A 17,956-nucleotide genomic window follows, 5' to 3' on the forward strand; every position below is an offset into this window, starting at 1 on the left:
GGCACTGGTGAGGCCCCTCTCTCCTCAGACATGTCCAAGGAAGGTATATTCCCTTCTTGGTAGCCACAAGAGATACTGGGATCCATGAGGTTCCATGAGAAGTTGGTACCTATGTGGATAGTTTGAGGTGTAGTTATATCAAGGACATTCCCTGTCCAGACAGGCTTCAGTTCACAAACACCAGCAGCCTCCAGGGAGACCTTAAAGCCCCCTCCAGTGCCTAAAGGGGCTCCAGGAGAGCTGGAGAGGGACTGGGGACAAGGGGGAATGGCTTCCCACTGCCAGAGGGCAGGGATGGATTGGATATTGGGCAGGAATTGTTCCCTGGGAGGGTGGGCAGGCCCTGGCACAGGTGCCCAGAGCAGCTGTGGCTGTCCCTGGATCCCTGGCAGTGCCCAGGGCCAGGCTGGACAGGGCTGGGAGCAGCCTGGGACAGTGGGAGGTGTCCCTGCCCAAGGCAGGGGTGGAATGGGATGGGCTTTAAAGTCCCTTCCCACCCCAACCCATTCCATGGCTCTCTGAAAAGCTGCCTTTGGAGTCCAAAGCACTCTCAGGCTGTTGCAGACCCAGGAGTGGCCCCACAGGCTGTCTCAGTGTCCCCAGTGCTCCTGGCTGAAGGACTCTCCAGGGAGGAATCGCTCACCCAGCTCCAGAGGGGCAGGAGCTCAGCCCAGAGCAGCACATGGAGCGTCCTTCACCCTCGGAGCTGCCTAGCTCAGATCCTGAGGCTTGGAGGCCAGTGCCCTCCCTGGAGAATTCCCAGGGCTGGGGAGCCTCCTGAGCCCCCAGCACAGCTGGGACAGAGTGTGAAGGTGATGGGTGAGGATAATGGGATCAGAAGGATCAGAGCGGATCAAGCAGATGAGTGAGACGTAATCTGTGATGAGGGGGGTGGGAATGAAGGAGAGAAGATAAAGGGGAAAGAAAAGGAAAGGGAAGAGAAAAAGGGAAGAGAAAATGAGGAAGGGGGAAAAAAAAAGGCTGGGAAGGGGAAAGGGAAGAACCCTCGGCAGACATGGGGACACCTGGCCGGGAAGCACCTGCCACAGGCCTCTACACTGCCCTGTGGACAGATACCTCCTCAGGCACAAAATCCAGGCCCGTGTGCTGCTGGAAGGAGCAGGTAAGCGGGACAGTCGGGTGGGGCTTCTCCTCCCAGCAGGGCAGGCAGCACTCAGGAGGATTTTTTGCGGGCAAATTTTCATAGAAGGATTTTCAACCTCCCCCGACCCCAGCCCCCCGGCACGAAATGGCGGCAGGGGGTCAAAATGGCGGGGGCGGGGTGAGGGCGGGGGCGGTGCGCGCTGTTCCCGCCCCGCCGCTGGGGGGCGCCTCCCCTCCCCTCCCCTCCCCTCCCCTCCCCTCCCCTCCCCTCCCCTCCCCTCCCCTCCCCTCCCCTCCCCTCCCCTCCCCTCCCCTCCCCTCCCCTCCCCTCCCCTCCCCTCCCCTCCCCTCCCCTCGGCGGTCACGTGGCGGCGGCGCCGCCCCCGGTCGGTGCGGACGGGCCGGGGCCGCCCCGGGAGCGGCGGAGCCTCGGCCGGGCCCCGCGGGGTCTATGGGGAAGGCGGCCGCGCTCTGCGGCGGCGGCACCCGCGGGCTGGTCTCGCTCCTCAGCGCCGTCCCCTGCCTGGCCTGCCACGAGCTGCCGGCCATGAGCGCCGAGCCGGGCGGCCGCGGCGGCGGGGGCCCGGCGGGGGGCCCGCCCGCCGCCCCCCCGGGCTCCGACACCTACAAGGGGTGGCTCTTCAAGTGGACCAACTACCTGAAGGGCTACCAGCGCCGCTGGTTCGTGCTCAGCAATGGGCTGCTCAGCTACTACAGGTACCGGGGCCGGGCAGCCGGGCAGGGGCCGGCGGGAGCGGGGGACGGACCGCGGGGGCTGCGCTGTTGCACAGCGAAAATCGCCTCGTGTTGCTTAGTTTGGGCTTTTTGTCCTCTTTTAAAGCCGGACTCGGGTTTTGATCCTGCAGAACCGTGGCGGGGTCCGGTGCGGGGCAGCGGGGCCCCGGGATGATGGAACGCCCTGGATCTCCCATCCTTGTCTCTCTCCATCCTCCGCTCCTGCCGCAGCAGCTCCGGCTGCCCAAATCAGAACCTTCCAGCCGAACACCCCAAACCCTCCTCCCTCAGCTGCGTAACCTGCTCCTGCTGTACCCTGCGGAGCCTTGGGAGTCCTTCCTCCGGTAGTGCCAGTGGCGGTGGAAGGACGGCCTGGGATGTTGTGCGGGGAATGTTGGGCTTGGGAAGTCAACCCAGGCTGGGGACGGAAGGGAGCTCCGGCAGTGATCCCGAGCCGTGCCTGGCTCTCTGCGCTGTCTGACGCGGTGGGTTTGTGCAGATGGGCTGTGGGCTCAGCGAGGAGCGTGTCAGACACCCCGAGGCTGAATCCAAAGCGGTGTCGTCTTTGTAGCTTCTCTTGTGCTGCTTGTCTCACTTGAGTGGTGAAAATACAAACCTGAACGTTGGTGTTTTTATTCTGCAGGAAGGTGACCCTGTCTGTGGCGGGGGGGGGGAGTGTGGAACGAGAGGAGCTTTAAATCTCTTCCCACCCAGACCATTCAGGGATTCCGTGATTGGTATCATGTTTATTCTTTTCACTTGGAACACAAGCGTTCTATCACCCTCAGTGTTGTGCAGCAGATGTTGGTTGTACTCCAGGACACGGAAGCAATCCTGAATATTAGACATGGTTGAACTTTATATAATAATAAGTGTTTAAAGTGCCAAACCCCCTGAGACAGGAATTCTTTGTAAAGGTTATGCCAAAGCTGTTTTTCCTCCCGACATAAAGTTCATCAGCTGATTTCCTCTCAGCTCCAGCTGTTGACACGTAGCCTGAAGCAGATCGCAGAGCTCTAACTCCCTGTCAGATGTGAATATAAACTCCTCCAACTCTAAAAGAGACCTGGGTCCTGGGATTGGACCACAGCAGGTAACAGTGCAGAAGGTAAACGATATGTTTATCTGATTGGAGTTGTTGAAAACCGTCAAAGAACTTAAGCCAAACAACCTCCCCCCCCCCCCAAAAAATGTAATTACCTCTCAGCAATTCAGCTAATTTACTGTAATCCTTTCTGGAATGCCTTAACTCTGCTCAAAAAGGCTGTTGGGTTTTAACACCCCACTTGTAACCATGTCAGAATATTATTTTTACGTGTTGATACCAAGTCTGTCATGAGCGAACAAGTGATTTTCTTCAGCAATTATTTTAGATGGGAACAACCAGGTTTATTTTAAGACCATTTGATCTGTTTTAGGCTGAAACAACAAACAGAAACACCCAAGAAAATTATTCTGAGCATCATGTGAAGGAGTTGAAACTTTGTGAAGCTTTCAGGCAGGGCAGACCTTCAGCAGCTGCTTGGGAAAAGGGATGCTGGAGGTTTTTGTGCTTCTTGTCATCACTGGGCTTGATGACGACTGAGTTAATTTGGTTGTGAGTCAGGAGTACAAAAATACAGTGCAGGACACGTGGTGAAATCTTTCTTAAGTGGAGAAAAGCCTCCATGATACTCTTCAAAACCAGCACTCTGAAACAGTGGCTGTGTCAGCTTGAATTGCTCATCTGGGAGCGCTCCTGGGAGACAGTCTGGGGTAAAACCTGGCAGTTCTGTTTTGATATGAATTCTAGCTCTATGACAGGAGCCAGGCAGGTGTCAGGCTGCTGCCTATTCACTGATAAAGAGCATATATCTATAGTTGTCTGTCTATATATATTCTATAGCGGTCTCTGGCATTCTGAGAGTCACGGGTCTTGCTTTCTGCTGGCTCTTTGTGCTCGTCCCAGCTCAGCAGGTCCACACCAGAAGTCTCCTTTCCTGCCCTTGGGGGTGAACTGCTGCGCTCTCCTTATGTTGTCACCTTTGTAGCTGCACAGCCTACCGGATGGAGCTGTGGCTGTTCAGGAGTAGTTTTGTAGAAACTTCATTTTGCTTGTCTGCTAAAATCATCTAAACTGGGAAAGCTGCCCCGTGGTGCCCAAGCCGCCTCCTTGCGTGGATTGATTTTGTTCCAGGTTGAAGCTTTTTGTTCCATTTGGATTTCCTGCCACTTGCTCTTTAGCTTTAAACCCCAGCCTGTCACGTTGCCTGGGAGGATTTTGGTTTGCAGAGTTGAGCTGCTGAAATCCCGGGTGTCCCCTTGGTGTCCCTGGTGTGCTGGTGCGTGGGTGGCTGCTGTGCCATCCTTTGGAGCTGTTCTGAGGGGTTTGCTCCAGCAGCCAAGTGCGACGCTTATTTGCTGCCCAGTTGGTTTCACAGGGACAGTTTGCTGAATTAAAGCTTCTAATTACAGCATTTTTTCCCAAATGGAGCATTTAAAGCCTCCTGTAGCTTTGCTACATCAATGAAGACATCAGGTCTTGCTGCCAGGGAAACTTCATGTGCCTTTGCTTTGTATTCCCTGCTCCGAACCTGTGAAAAATAACAACTGCTGAGGAATTCTTGAGGATTTCCTGTGCAGTACTGTCCCCTGGAGTGAGGTGTGTGGGTTTAGGAAGTTCCTAAATCCACAGAAATGTGGTTGAACCATTTTACTTGCCCTTGATTGTTTCTCTTAGGTTGTTTTTGACCAAGATTTTGGCTGATTCAGTGATGCTGGCGTGGGAAGGTGGTTTAGGGATGCAGGACTAGTCTGCTTGACTTGCTAATGATCCAAACTCTCTCTCTGAACTCCTCTTGCAGGCTGCCACTCAGATTTATCATAATCTATAATTAGCGGCTCTGTATGGAAGAATCTAATCACCTTGAACAGATAAGTGTTTTCAAGGAGATTAGAGAGGATCTTCAGGTGAGTATTAATTCATCGAAGATTGGCGTTGGCTCATGTGACCATGGATGCTCCAAGAGTGTTGTGTTCTCCCAGCAGCTCCTTGACCTTTCTAAGAGCTCTGGGATGTGTTGGCTCCTCCGTGGGATGGGCTGGAGCTGGGTACCTGTGGGTTGAGTGTCTGGAGAGCCTTCAGCAGTGCTTCGTGTGGGCACAGGGTGTAATGATGAAAGCAATGACAAATAGAGAGAGGAAAACCATGTCATTGTTGGGCAGGGAAGGGCTTCTCCATCAAGCAGCATTAACTCCCCTCCTAGAGCAGTGATGGGTGCCTGGGGCTCTTTAGCTATCTTGTCTGGGTCATCCTGCAGCTCATTACCCTGGAAAAGCCTTGTTTCACAGAGCAGCATTCTTTCCCAGCTCTGTTATCCAGCAGTTAACTCTTGGTTGCCACCATAAGGGCTTGAGCACAATCCAAAGTTTTTTTTCCTGTTTCTTGTGCTGAGACTCCACTGAAAGCTGAGGAGGGGAGTTCAGGAAGGAGCTTGAAAACCACTGCTGGTATTAGAGATGTGGGGGGATTGAGGGAGTCTGGGAGAGACCTCTGGGAGCCTCTGATCCAAGTGTTCCCTCAGCACTGCCAAGGCCACAACTGCCCCATGTCTCCAAGTGCCACATCCACATGACTGTTGAATCCCTGCAGGGATGGGCAGTTGTGCCACATGAGCACCCTTTCCATGGAGAAATGTTGCCAATATCCAACCTAAGCCTCCCCTGGCACAACTTGAGGCCATTCCCTCTCCTCCTGTCCCTGTTCCCTGGGAGCACAGCTGGACTCCCCGACTGTCCCCTCCTGTCAGGAGTTGTGCAGAGCCACAAGGTCCCTATTGAGCCCTTCCAGCTCCCTCAGCTGCTGCTCATCACACTTGTGCTCCAGCCTCTGAAATCTCCAAGGTGTGAGCTTGCAGAGCCCCTCTAGGCCCCCCTTCCAGTGTTAGACCACCCTTGGAGGGGAAAACTTTTCATTCCATATAGCTTGTACTTGATAGAATGAGGCAACATGCTCTCCTGAAATGATTTTTGTGACCATTGCTTTTTAGACAAGTCCTGGAGTGTTTGTCTCTTTTTGTGCTCTTGCTGGAGTGCACAGGTTTCCAGGCCAGCTCTGCAGCTCCTGGTGACTTTGAGCTACTTGTTTTTAAACAGTGATGAATAATTGGTGTTCCCAGTCAGCTTGTTTTCCCATGGCACTCTCTGGATCCATATGGTGCTTTGCTGTTCCTCCTTGTTATCTGCCTGTTCTGGAGGCAGCTCCTCGCTGTGCCTTGTCCCTGGATGCACAGTGCTGCCACAGCTCCGTGAATGTCTACATGACATTTGAGGAGTGCTGTGAGGGGTGAGCGATGGTCTTTGGGCTGCTGGTTCCTGGCTGCATTGCTCTGCTCCCAGTTTAGTGTTGTGGAGGAGGTCAGGCTCGCTTGAGTCCAAACAGCAACTGCTGCTGACTCTGCAGGAGGGCATGAGACACGGATCTTATCCTTAAGGATGATTCTATAATGGCTTGGTTATTAGTGCTGGGTAAGGGGATTTACAGCTGTTGCCTTGTTCTGTTTGCTGGTTGCAAACTGTAACAAGAGCCATGAACCATCTTTCTGCTTTATTTCTGTCCATATCATCTTTATTGTCATCCCTCATCCCATCCCTGCAAGTGTTCCAGGCCAAGTTGGACAGGGCTTGGAGCTGCCTGGTCTTGTGGAAGGTGTCCTTGTCCATGGAAGATGTCCTTGTCCATGGCAGGGGAGTGGAACCTTTAAGATCCCTTCCCACCCAAACCATTCCATGATTCTATACTGGTCAAATACTTAATTTGATGTAATGGTGAAAGAAAGAACTGGTTTGTTTTGTGCAGAACTAAACGTGGAGGGGCAGAGCACTCTGGATTTGTGTGGAAGCACAGCTGCCTGTGCTGCCATCTCGATGTTGGTCACGTGGGGGTCCCTCAGGTAGCTTTGCTCACATGGCAGTTTTCACTCCTGGAGCTGTTTGCAGGTATGGAAGGTGTTTATGGGCTCAGCTGCCCGGGTCCTTACCTGAGTGAGGTGCCTGTCACCCCTTTCTGGTGTCCCCTGGTCCAGCTTCCATTGCTGGAACACACACTGATGTAGTTCTGCTTTGCTGTCCCAGCCAAGGGCAGGGGGTCACTGCCCAGCCCTGCATCTCTCCACACGGTGCTGGAGCTCCCTCAGCTCTGCTGGAGTGGGGCAGCAGGAGCTGGGCTGATCTTTAGGGGCAGAGGTTGCTGTGGACTGGCTCCTGCTCCGGGACATCCACGGCTGTGCTCAGCCCCAGAAAACCCTTGCCAGCCCTTGGTCCGTTTGCTGTCACGTTGCTCCAGGAGCAGGATGGCCGTCCTTTGCCTGCAGAGGTGACTGGCATCACCTGCCTCTTCCTGCAGCTCTTTTGCCTGTCTTTTTCCAAGTAAATCTGTGTTCAGCTCTGACTTGGCTTGCTCCAATTACAGGTTTAAGTTGGTGCTTGTATGGCCTGTCATCCTCTGTACCCACAGTGAGTCACTGGGGAAGGAGCTGATCCTTCTTGGCAGGAGTATTGTGAGGAACCTGCTGTGCTTTTTCATGCAGTATCCCTTGTATCCTGCCTCTTTTTCCCCTGAAAAGGAGTTTCCAATCCATGCAATGTGCTCTGAAATCACCTCTAAACGACAAAGACATTCATTATCTGTAGGTTGAGTTATGCTGCAGCAGGTCAGACTACTGAGCCTCTCTGTATTTTGTGCTTGTGTATCTATTGTTGTAGCTGGGTAACTCAGGTAATTTTAGGTGCCTGAAGTGTTATCAGCGATATCAGAGCCCTCTGCTCCCTGTAGGTCTGTTCAGCTGATGGCCAACAGCTCAGGTTGTCACCCTGAAATGTGAGTTGTCCCAGCCTGCTGTCAGGAGCGCAGGCAGCATCCTGGAGATTTATCCCTAAATGAGATAGTGCTTCCAAACCTGAGCTAACTGGAGGTGTTAAATATCCCTTCGGGTCTTCATTGTACTGTTCAATTATTGTAGCAGTTCCTACAGCACCGTGTCAGGCATCTTTCTACACTTTGCATCAGCCTTTGTTTGGTTTCGATCAAAAAGCTTGTTTAATAATTAATGACATAATATTCTCTGCGGGCTGGGCAGGCAGAGCTGAAGCTGGAGGAAAACAGAGCTGGATGTGTGTGTGGTGCTGGGGCAGTGGCTGCTGACTCACAGCCGTGTGTGCAGAGCCTTGGGCTGCAAACGGATCAACGCTGCAATTAAACATGCAGATGGGAAGCGTGGGACCGCGTGTTAGTAGAGCTCTGCGATGAAAGCAGAACAAATGGGAGCAAATCTCCTCTTTGGTCCCCTTCCAGGCACTTGGGATTCACTTCCCCCTCTGCGAGCCAGGGCTCCTGGCAAGGCTGTTTTGTACCTGGCCTATGCTGTCCCCAGGTGATGCTGCTCCCCACTGTGAGCATTGCTGTGGGGCTGGAGCTGCTCACAGGTCACACGTTGTGACACTGATGGAGCTGGTGCTGTGTCAGCGCTGTTGACAGTGCCCAAACCCGTTGTCACCTCTGTTTTCCCTGCCCTTGCTTTCACACCAAGCTATGTTGGTACCCAGTTTCCTGGCTTTTTTTTTTTTTTTTTTTTTTTTTTTTTTTTTTTTTTTTTAATCTAACTCTTCAAGGCTATTTCTGCTTTAAATCACGACCGGATAGATGTATGTCCCTGCAGTGACTCAGGGGGAGGTGCTTCACTCCCTAAAAATAGTCTTAATTCTCCAAATCTTTCTGGATGAGAGCACTGTCTGGGCACGCGTGGCTGTTTAAAGCAGCTTCTGCAATGCATGTGGGGGAAAATATGGTGAAGTGGGAGTCAGTGCCTCTTTTCCTTCTTTAACACAAAGCAGTGATTCTTAATTTGTTATTAATAGCTAGAACAGGTTTCTTCTAGGAACTTTATAAGAAACAGAGCAAGAAAATGTTGTCCTTGGGGCCTGCTGGTTGTGTATTGCTGTTGTGAATGAGATCTTCTCACGTCAGGCTGGTTGGTTGACAGAGACACCTAAACACTGTGGCTGGGTGGGCTCTCAAAGAACGGTGAATTCTCCTTCCCATGGCACAGCCATGGATGTCACAGAAGGGCTGGGTAGCCTGGATGGGAGCAAAGCTCCCTTGGGGAGTCACTTGGCCTCCTGGTGCTGGTGATGTTCAGGTCCATGGCTTAGTTTCCTCAAGGATGCTCCCAGAGATGTGGGGTTGTGTGTGCTGTGTTCCAGCCGCTCCATGTTGCTGTTCCCAGCTGACTTGGTGCTTTGTGCCTGTCACTCACCCCAGCACAGAATTAGAGTATTTGTCACAGCAGCACATATCCATGGCAACTAATTCCCCAGCTCTGGAAATCTTCACGATTTTTGAAGTTTCTCTTTTGCTGTGAAATGCACAGGGGTGGTTCCACAAACTTTTTTTTTCAGGTCTTCTGCAACTGTCAGGAGTGGTGGCTCTTCTTGGAAGCGCTTGAAAAATACACCGGTCCCAGTTCGGAAGATGGGGTGAGTTTGGGTAGATTTGGCTGGAGCATGGACATGGGTGCTTGGGACGTGCTCGTGGCAGTGGGATACAGACATGCCTCCTCTCCAGGACTATGCAGGAGTGGAGACCACAAGATTAGGAAAGGTTCTTCCCCCAGAGGTGCTGGCACTGCCCAGGCTCCCCAGGGAATGGGCACGGCCCCGAGGCTGCCACAGCTCCAGGAGCCTTTGGACAGCGCTGCCAGGGATGCCCAGGGTGGGGTTGTTGGGGTGTCTGTGCAGGGCCAGGGGCTGGGCTGGATGATCTCTATGGGTCCCTTCCAGCTCAGGAGATTCTATGATTCTGTGTTAAGTTTCAGCCTTTGGTTTGAAGCCCTTTTTGGAGCGCTTGGGTGATGCTTGATGTCAGGGCTATTCTCCAGCAGCCCCATCTTTTGTTCTTGGAAGACTGAGACCTTCCATCTTCTCTGTTTCCAAGCGTGCACGTTCCTGTGACTGATGCTGGATATTGTTTATCCACTGTTTATTATTCCCAAGTTGCTGCTGTGGTGTTTCCCAGCAGGGCTTGTGGAGCAGAAAGCACTGCAGGTTTATAGTGTGTGGTCAGGTGGAACTACTCCATGGCTTTATTTTACCCCAGCTGAGTTTTCCATTCCTTGTCAGCTGGATCTCTGTGATCTGTGCTGGGGAGAGTCTGCTTTTGGTTCCCTGACTTTGCATCTCTGCTGGGGTGGAATTTTTATAAGCAGGAGGAAGAGAGTGCTCAAACTAAACAAAGGTGACAATCATCTTAATACTGCATAATTTACATTTGGCACACATGGCACGCTATCAGCTCCCACTTGGAATTGTACACAACATGCAGGACTCCCTTTGGGAGCTGGAGTGGTGCTCTGGTTAGCTGTATCCTCTCGGGCATTGATTAGGAGTACATTTAATTTGATTGGGTTTTGGTAGCTGTGATCACAGTTCATTAGTTGCAGTATTTGCTGTGTAATGTGCTTATTAACGGGTGAGTGCCCTCGCAGCCGGGCTGTGGATGATGCCAAGTGGAGCAGAGAGGTCACAAGTCTGGATTTCAGAGGGACCATGACAGGCTGGAGCAACAGGGTGGTGGGAGAGCCCTGTGATGTTCAGCAGAGGCAAAAAACCAGCCCTGCCCTGGTGTTGCTGCTTGAAGCAGCTTTGTAGAGGAGCCCCTGGGGACAAGAAGGTGACCAGGAGTGACCAGAGGTCAGTGGTGGCTTTGGCTGTGTTAGCAGAAGTGGTGAGGGAAGGGACTGTCCCCTGTGCTCAGCAGAGGAGTGCCCCGGGGTGAACTGTCTGGGCCATCAGTCTGCTTTGGGGCCCACCAGGATGAGGCTGGAGCAGAGGAGACCCACAGCTCCATGGTGGAGGGTGTGAGAGAGAGGACAGAGCCTGCCTCTGCTCACTGCAGGGTGAGGCACAGGGCTGGGAGAGCACGTGGGAAATCCTGCATGGACACATGGAAGCATGTGGACTTGGGAGTGAGGACTGAATACTGGGATAGGGGTCTGGAGGGGTGCAGGGAATTCCTGGCTATTCCAGCTGCAGACAGGCAGGGTCCTGAGCAGCCTTGTCTGGATGCAGATGCTCAGAGCAGGAGAATAGACCTGAGTCCTCCTGGGGTGCCTTCCAGACACATTTCATGGACCATTCTATGACTATTTCTAACACTTTCGGTGAGTTTGCCTTCAGCTCTCTGGATGCTAATGGGGAATGAGGAAAAGCCATGGCTTGTCCTGTCAGTGCCAGAGGAGACCTGGTGATTTCTGTGTCTGAACCCTTCAGGTTGTTTTACAGACCGTCCTCCACTTCCATGGCAGTCTGAATTGAGGGAAGAGCTGCCTGACACTGGGACAGCCTGAGGATTGGCAAGGCAAATTTATGGGATTAAGCTGTGCTTTATTCCTCTATCAGGCTTTTATCTGTTAAAGCTTATTATAAGAAAAGTGTTTTGCTGGAACACTTGGAGAGGCAAAGACCCAGTGGTGTTTCTGATCCTTTTACGAGTGGGATTGGCTTAGGATCTGACGGACGAGAGATTTTGTATTTTTTTGCCTGTGCAGTCTCTGGGATGTCCCAGCTGGGTGCTGCCTTGCAACTGTTTTCCCAGGAACCTGCATTTTTTTGTGAGTAAACAGTGAATATGCACTGGGTGAGGCATCTGCCTCTCCCTCTCTGTCCCCTTCCTTTTTACCACAAGGAAAGAAGTAAAAATTTCTGCTTCAAAGTGGAAAAACCGATGAATGCAAGCTTCTTGGAAATTTAGTTTTAAATTTGAAAGTTGACTTGTAGAGGTCTGGAAATTTGTGCTTTGTTGCTCTGTAAAAAGCCCATTTTCCCCTCTTTACAGCTGCAGACATCCAGCCCGCAGTTGTCACTTGTAAATGCCTTGGGAGGCTGCAGCTCTGTATCCCAGCACAGATAAGGTCTGCAGTTACTGGATTGGGTTGAGTTGTGCTGCAAAACTGCAGCCCTAAGGTGCCTTTGCAGTGCAGGAATGAAGCCTCTGGCTGCACATAGCTGATATTCCCCATTTTTGGAATGCTATAGGTTAATTTTAAGCACAAAGCACACGCCAGTGAGAACAGGATTGATCCTATCAGGATTTGTACAATTGATTTCCAATAGCTGAACAGGCTTAATGGTTGTGAGAGTCACGTTCTGCAGGCAGTGGAGACTGAGAGCCTTTCGGAGGAATCCCTGTGGATGCTGCAGGGAGGCAGTGACGCATTTGTAGGAAGCAGTGGGATCATGGCAAGGAGCTGCTCTCTGTCACGAGGCTGCGGTGCCAGGCCTGGGGTGTCACAGAGTCAGACTGGGGGGAACAAAATCACAGAATTATGGAATGACCTGGGGGGGAAGGGACCTTAAAACCCATCCAGCCCCACTCCCTGCTCTGGGCAGGGACATCTTCCCAGGCTGCTCCAAGCCCTGTCCAGCCTGGCCTTGGACACTGCCAGGGATCCAGGGGCAGCCACAGCTGCTTTGGGCACCCTGTGCCACCCTCCCAGGGAGCAATTCCTTCCCAGTATCCTATCTAACCCTGCCCTCTGGCAGTGGGAAGCCTTTCCCTATGTTCTGTTCCTCAAGGCCTGTATCCCAATTTCCTCTGCAGCTCTCTTGAAGTCCCTTTAAGCACTGGTAAGGGCTCTGAGGTGTTCTTGGAACCTTCTCTCCTCCAGGTGAACAATCCTAATTCTTTCAGCTTTAATGTAGTGAGGTTAATGTTGGCAGTTTGGTCCAAGTGTTTCCATGAAGATTTACGTTTTCTGTAGTTTTAGGAAGGACAAATTTGTAAAGTAGCTCAAACACCAATATTAAGTCAGGCATTATGCTGAAGTGAGGCATCCTCATGGGTACAGAGGGAATTAGAGTTTTGTTTGACATCCTTCAAATATTTCTGCAGTTTCCCATTTGCTTTGTAAAGGAAATAAGTAGTGAGCCTTCTGTCTCATGGGGCAGGTACATTATCTCCACTCTTAGCATTAGATGTCGCTTTAATTTCCAAGTTCAAAATATATCATTGCCATTCTACCATATAATAGACCATTATACCATTAGGTATAGTCTTAATTTACAAATTGGTTTATTTATAGAGCTGCTGGTTTGATGTAAACCCAGCAGAGGTGCTTGAAATCCCTGTGTGGGATTCAAGTGCAGTCCTGTGATGGGAGTTTATGGGGACACATCCTGCTGCTGCACCTTGATCCCTTAACACAACCTCATGAGAAGTGTTTGTGCCGTGCCAGATCTCTATAAAAAGAATCTGCTCCCTTGTGCAAGTGTTGGAGTCGGAACAGCTTAGCTTAAGTGAGCCTGGATGCGACGTGATCCTGCTCCCTCACTTGGGAAAAGGGCATTGTGCTGCTTTTCACTGCTCTGTGCTCCTTAATATCATAGAGCCATGGAATATCCTGAGTTGGAAGGGAGCCACAGGCATCATTGAAGTCCAGCTCCTGGAATATGTTTCTGTGGGAGAATTCCCTACAGTGGCCTGGCTTCTGTCCCCATTTTTTGAAATCTCTGATAACGTAAAAATAGATAAAAAAATGAAGGTTTAAACCTGTTTTTCTTCCTGCAGAAGACTGAAGAAATAAAAATTAGTAGAGAAGGTAAAAAAAAAGTTTTCAAGCAGTTTGGTGGATCCTGGGAGGAAAGGAGGAGGATGGTCACAGCTTTATTTGTCCCCTGCATGAAGTCCTGCTCGGGAAACCAGCTGAGCATGGGGCTCTGTTCCTCTGCTGCTCAGCTGGCCTCTTCCTTCTCTTTTGGGACACTTCCCGTGTCCTCCCTTGAGTGCTTTGGGCTGGCTCCTTTGCTGGAATCCTTCCAGCTGCTGAACCTGCAAGGGTGAGACCCCCAGGGCTGAGGGTCCTGCTGGAGAGACAGGCCATGAGCCACTTCCTGGAGCCATTCAAGGAGCACATGGATGTAGAGAGTGGCTTCGAGGCCAAGCCTGGCCTTCTGTCTGTTTAAAAATTTGTATGAATAGGTGTTCTTCACCACATGGGAGTTTAAAACTGGAGAGCAACATTCATCTCCTTGCTGTTGTCTGGAGAAGATGAAAAGCTCTGGAAGAGCTCCGGAGAGCTGGATTGCTTGTGGTGCTGGCTGCACTTCTGGTGTTTGTTTGTTGTCTCACACCTCACTGGGAGTGTGGATCACTGCACGGATCCTGCTGGGACACGTGGCAAATGTCTCTCTGCTTCTCCGGTTTTCCCTGTTTTCCTGCACTGGCAAAGCACCCAGCCTGTGTGTGGTATCTCTTTGCTTCCTTCCTCGGGTGGGATTTGTCCTGGAGAGCAGCCAGATCCCTGCATTCTGTCCCAGCAGTCTGCCTTTGCAGTTGTTGGAGAGGCAGGGGAGGCTCAGGTGTTCTGTGCAGGGGAGAATTGGATGCAGCTCCTACAGAAATGGAAGATGCTGAGGGCTAAAACTGAACAATTCCCAGCGCTTGTCCCTGTGATGGGAACTGCTGGACACAAGCTGTTGGGGATGGAGTCTTTTAATGTCCTCTATGAAGCACCAGGGCCTGGGCTGCAGTGGGTTTTGGGACCTCCTGGAACAATCCTGCTCCGTGTAAAACTGGGGTTTTTCTCATGAAAGAACAACAGCTGAAGGGGCTCCAAAAGAGCTGGAGAGGGAGTTCAGACAAGGACCTGCAGTGACAGGACAAGGGGGAATGGCTTAAAGCTGAAAGAGGGTAGATCTAGATTGGATAGTAAAAGGAAATTGTTCCCTGGGAGGGTGGGCAGGCCCTGGCACAGGGTGCCCAGAGCAGCTGTGGCTGCCCCTGGATCCCTGGCAGTGTCCAAGGCCAGGCTGGACAGGGCTTGGAGCAGCCTGGGACAGTGGGAGGTGTCCCTGCCCATGGCAGGGGGTGGGACTGGAAGAGCTTTAAGGTCCCTTCCCATCCAACCCATTCCACGGGGATTCTGTGGATTACTTGTTTGCCTTTGTGTGTAAAGCAGGCTGCTTTGGAAGCCCCTTGGCTTCCTAGAATGGCTGCTGGAATGGGAAGGAGTGACTTTGGATGAAGTGCTGGTGCTGCTTTTGTGGATGTGAACCTTTCCTGCGTGGAACAGAGGGGTGGGATGGCAGCTGGCTGTTGTGGGAGGTGTGAAGTGTCCTGTGCAGGGAGGAGATGGCCAGGCTTGGCTGCAGCCAGGGGAGCACAAAGGGGTGAGAGTGAAGGGCAGGACTCAGATTGTACTGAGACAACTAAAATGTTCCTGTATTAAAACCTCTGAGCAATTATTGCACCACACAAGTTGTCTTGCAGCACAATGCACTGAAATAACACAGAGAGTCTGGTCTGAGCAGTTGAGAAATTGGCTGAAAGCTGCAACTCATCTTTGTCTGCATGAGAGCTGTCCCTTGTGAAGGTCAATGACTTTCCCTTCCCTCTTGGCTGTTCCTGGTAACCCACAGTCAATATCTGTAGAGTTTTTGCAGGAAATGTGCAGCCCTGAACGCTGAAGCCAGAGCATGTGTTGGATTACAAATTTATGGAATGGTTTGGACTGGAAGGGAATTGAAGTAGCATTTTGTCGAACCCTGCTGTGGGGAGGAACACCTTCCACTATCCCAGCTTGCTCCAAGCCTTGTCCAGCCTGGCCTTGGACACTTCCAGGGATCCAGGGGCAGCCAGAGGTTCTCTGGGCATCCTGTGCCAGGGCCTGTCCACCCTCCCAGGGAACAATTCCTTTCCAGTATCCCATCTGTCTGTCTATCTATCTATCTGTCTATCTATCTGTCGATCCCTGTCCTCTGGCAGTGAGAAGCCCCCCTTGTGCTGGCACGGAGATTCAATACAGAAGGATGTTGTGCCTCACAGTGAAGCAGCTGGGAGGTGCCAGGCCTGTCCCCAAGTTGTTGGCCAAGGTCGCTTAGGCAGCTGCAGGATTTGATCCAAAAGCACCCTTAGTCGCAGTCATGGCCCAGTAAGTGGTTAATTCTTGATTTCTGTTTTAAACAAAACTCTTTGTATCTCCAGCATCTGGAATGGCAGCTGCCAACTTATTTTTTTTTTTTTTTAGGGGTGGTGTTGTAAGGGATGGGAAAGGTCTTGCACTGTGCCACACTGCCCCTTGCACTCACACTGCTGAAATGGTTTGCTGCTCTGCTTGCGTTTCCCTCTGTTTCCCCAGTTGTTACGGGAAACCTGCTCTTCCCAGGCTTGCTGACCTCCACACTCCGCAGGAGTGTGTCCTGCCAGGATCAGCTGATTGTTTCCTGGGCGGTGGAGGTCAGGGAGGCACCTCGTATGCAACACTCAAGGTCATGATCTCTCCTTCTGCTCTCGAGTAGTGATTTCCTGCCCACTGGAATCTGTTCTGGAAGCAGGCAGCTGCCTCCACTGACCACTGCCCCACGGGTGACTGCTCCAGAAGTAGGAGATGCTGATTGTAGAGCTGAGCATGCATTTGTCACAGAATAAAGTTCTGGGTGGTCACAGGAGGCTGCAGAAGTTGCTGCTGTTGGCTGATGTTGGGTGTTTTCCTTGAGCAGAGGCAGCTGTGTCCAGTTCAGGGAAAAGGTGGAACTGAGGGAACCTCTCTCCGTGTCTGCACACACCTGAAACCTGCCTGCACATAAACGTGTGGGAAAGCGGTTGTTGAACTGAGGATTTCATAGTCAAGGGCTGAGAAGCAACAATTCACCTTTTAAAGATGAAGTTTTATCTGTTTTCTCAAGCCTTAAAATATAGGAAAAAATATATTTATGTAACCATGTGGGCTTTGCATCCGGATATCTATCCTTAAGGAATATTTTATCTAGAATCTAGATATCTGTCCCTAAGAAATATCTCATCCACACAGAGATCCTGGGCTATAATTGAGCGTTGTTTGAAAGCTGGCAAGAAGTCAGGAGGGTGATGATTTTAGAGTGATATTTGAGGTCATGGACTGTAATTCCTCTGCTGTCTCTGAGGGAAATTTATTGGGTACTGAAAACATTAACATTGACGGTAACTTGCAGAAAGGAGAGAGGCTTGCAGCGTGAAAAAATTCTTGGAAGTGAGCTCTTCTACCCACCCTCAATCTCGGAAAGATGGGATCAGTCTTGTGCTTGAAGAAAATACATCCCTAAAGTCTGTAGTCTGGAAAATCAGGATTTTTAAACCAGTCTGAATATTGTAGATGAGATAGAAATTGATGAGATAGGAATAAAAATTGTGTTTAAATGTTGACTCTGTGTGCCCTGTGTGCTATTATGTCCTTGGCTGTGGTGGTGAGGAAAGATAAACACGAGTTGACTGTGGCTGATCTTTATGCTGATCATTTAACACAATTCACAAGAGCTGAAGCACCAGTAAAAACTTGAAAGCAGAGGCTGTAATGAGAAAAATGCCTGCTTGAGGCTCTCATCTGCTGCAGTGCAATTATTTCTTGCGCAGTAAAGAGCGTTTATCAAATGAACCTTGCGTGTGGTCACTCCTTGTTTGTACTTGTTTAGAAATGAGCCAACGAGCTCATGAGTCAGGCCTGGCCCAGGTCTCGGATTATCCTGCGAGCTGTGGAAGTGATGGGATCTGGACCAGACCTTCCATGTCTGTTGTGATGAACTCAGCAGTGGCTAAAAGACTTTGGTGTCTTTTGCCCTAAAGTCTTAGTGGGATTTTCCATCTCTGGATCTTTGGAATTTTAGTTTGGAAACTAAAGAAAACAACAAACTGGGGCGACTGAGGGGCTTTCTCTGGCATTTTTAGAACCGGCATGTGCACAGCCTGGCTCCTGCAGCCATTCCCAGCTCCCTGTGCACAGCCTGGCTCCCGCAGCCATTCCCAGCTCCCTGTGCACAGCCTGGCTCCTGCAGCCATTCCCAGCTCCCTGTGCACAGCCTGGCTCCCGCAGCCATTCCCAGCTCCCTGTGCACAGCCTGGCTCCTGCAGCCATTCCCAGCTCCATGTGCACACCCTGGCTCCCAGAGCCATTCCCAGCTCCCTGTGCACAGCCTGGCTCCTGCAGCCATTCCCAGCTCCCTGTGCACACCCTGGCTCCCAGAGCCATTCCCAGCTCCCTGTGCACAGCCTGGCTCCCAGAGCCATTCCCAGCTCCATGTGCACAGCCTGGCTCCCGCAGCCATTCCCAGCTCC

At 51.4% G+C, this 17,956-nt stretch overlaps 1 protein-coding gene across 4 annotated transcripts in view; it reads left to right on the forward strand.

Annotated features, from left to right (window-relative positions):
• Positions 1–1,466: 1,466 nt before the first annotated feature.
• OSBP2 (oxysterol binding protein 2) overlaps positions 1,467–17,956 on the forward strand; it is a 94,181-nt gene continuing 77,691 nt past the window's right edge. For 2 of the 4 annotated variants that reach the window (XM_063416442.1, XM_063416443.1), the window contains exons 1-2: positions 1,467–1,821; positions 9,274–9,351. In XM_063416442.1, coding sequence (XP_063272512.1) covers positions 1,556–1,821; positions 9,274–9,351 — 344 coding nt within the window. In that variant the 5' untranslated portion in view covers positions 1,467–1,555. The remainder of the gene's footprint in view (positions 1,822–9,273; positions 9,352–17,956) is intronic. The other 2 variants (XM_063416444.1, XM_063416445.1) reach the window with 1 other exon arrangement.

The sequence above is a fragment of the Prinia subflava genome, chromosome 19 (genome assembly GCF_021018805.1).
Source record: "Prinia subflava isolate CZ2003 ecotype Zambia chromosome 19, Cam_Psub_1.2, whole genome shotgun sequence".
In the NCBI taxonomy this organism is placed as follows: domain Eukaryota; kingdom Metazoa; phylum Chordata; class Aves; order Passeriformes; family Cisticolidae; genus Prinia; species Prinia subflava.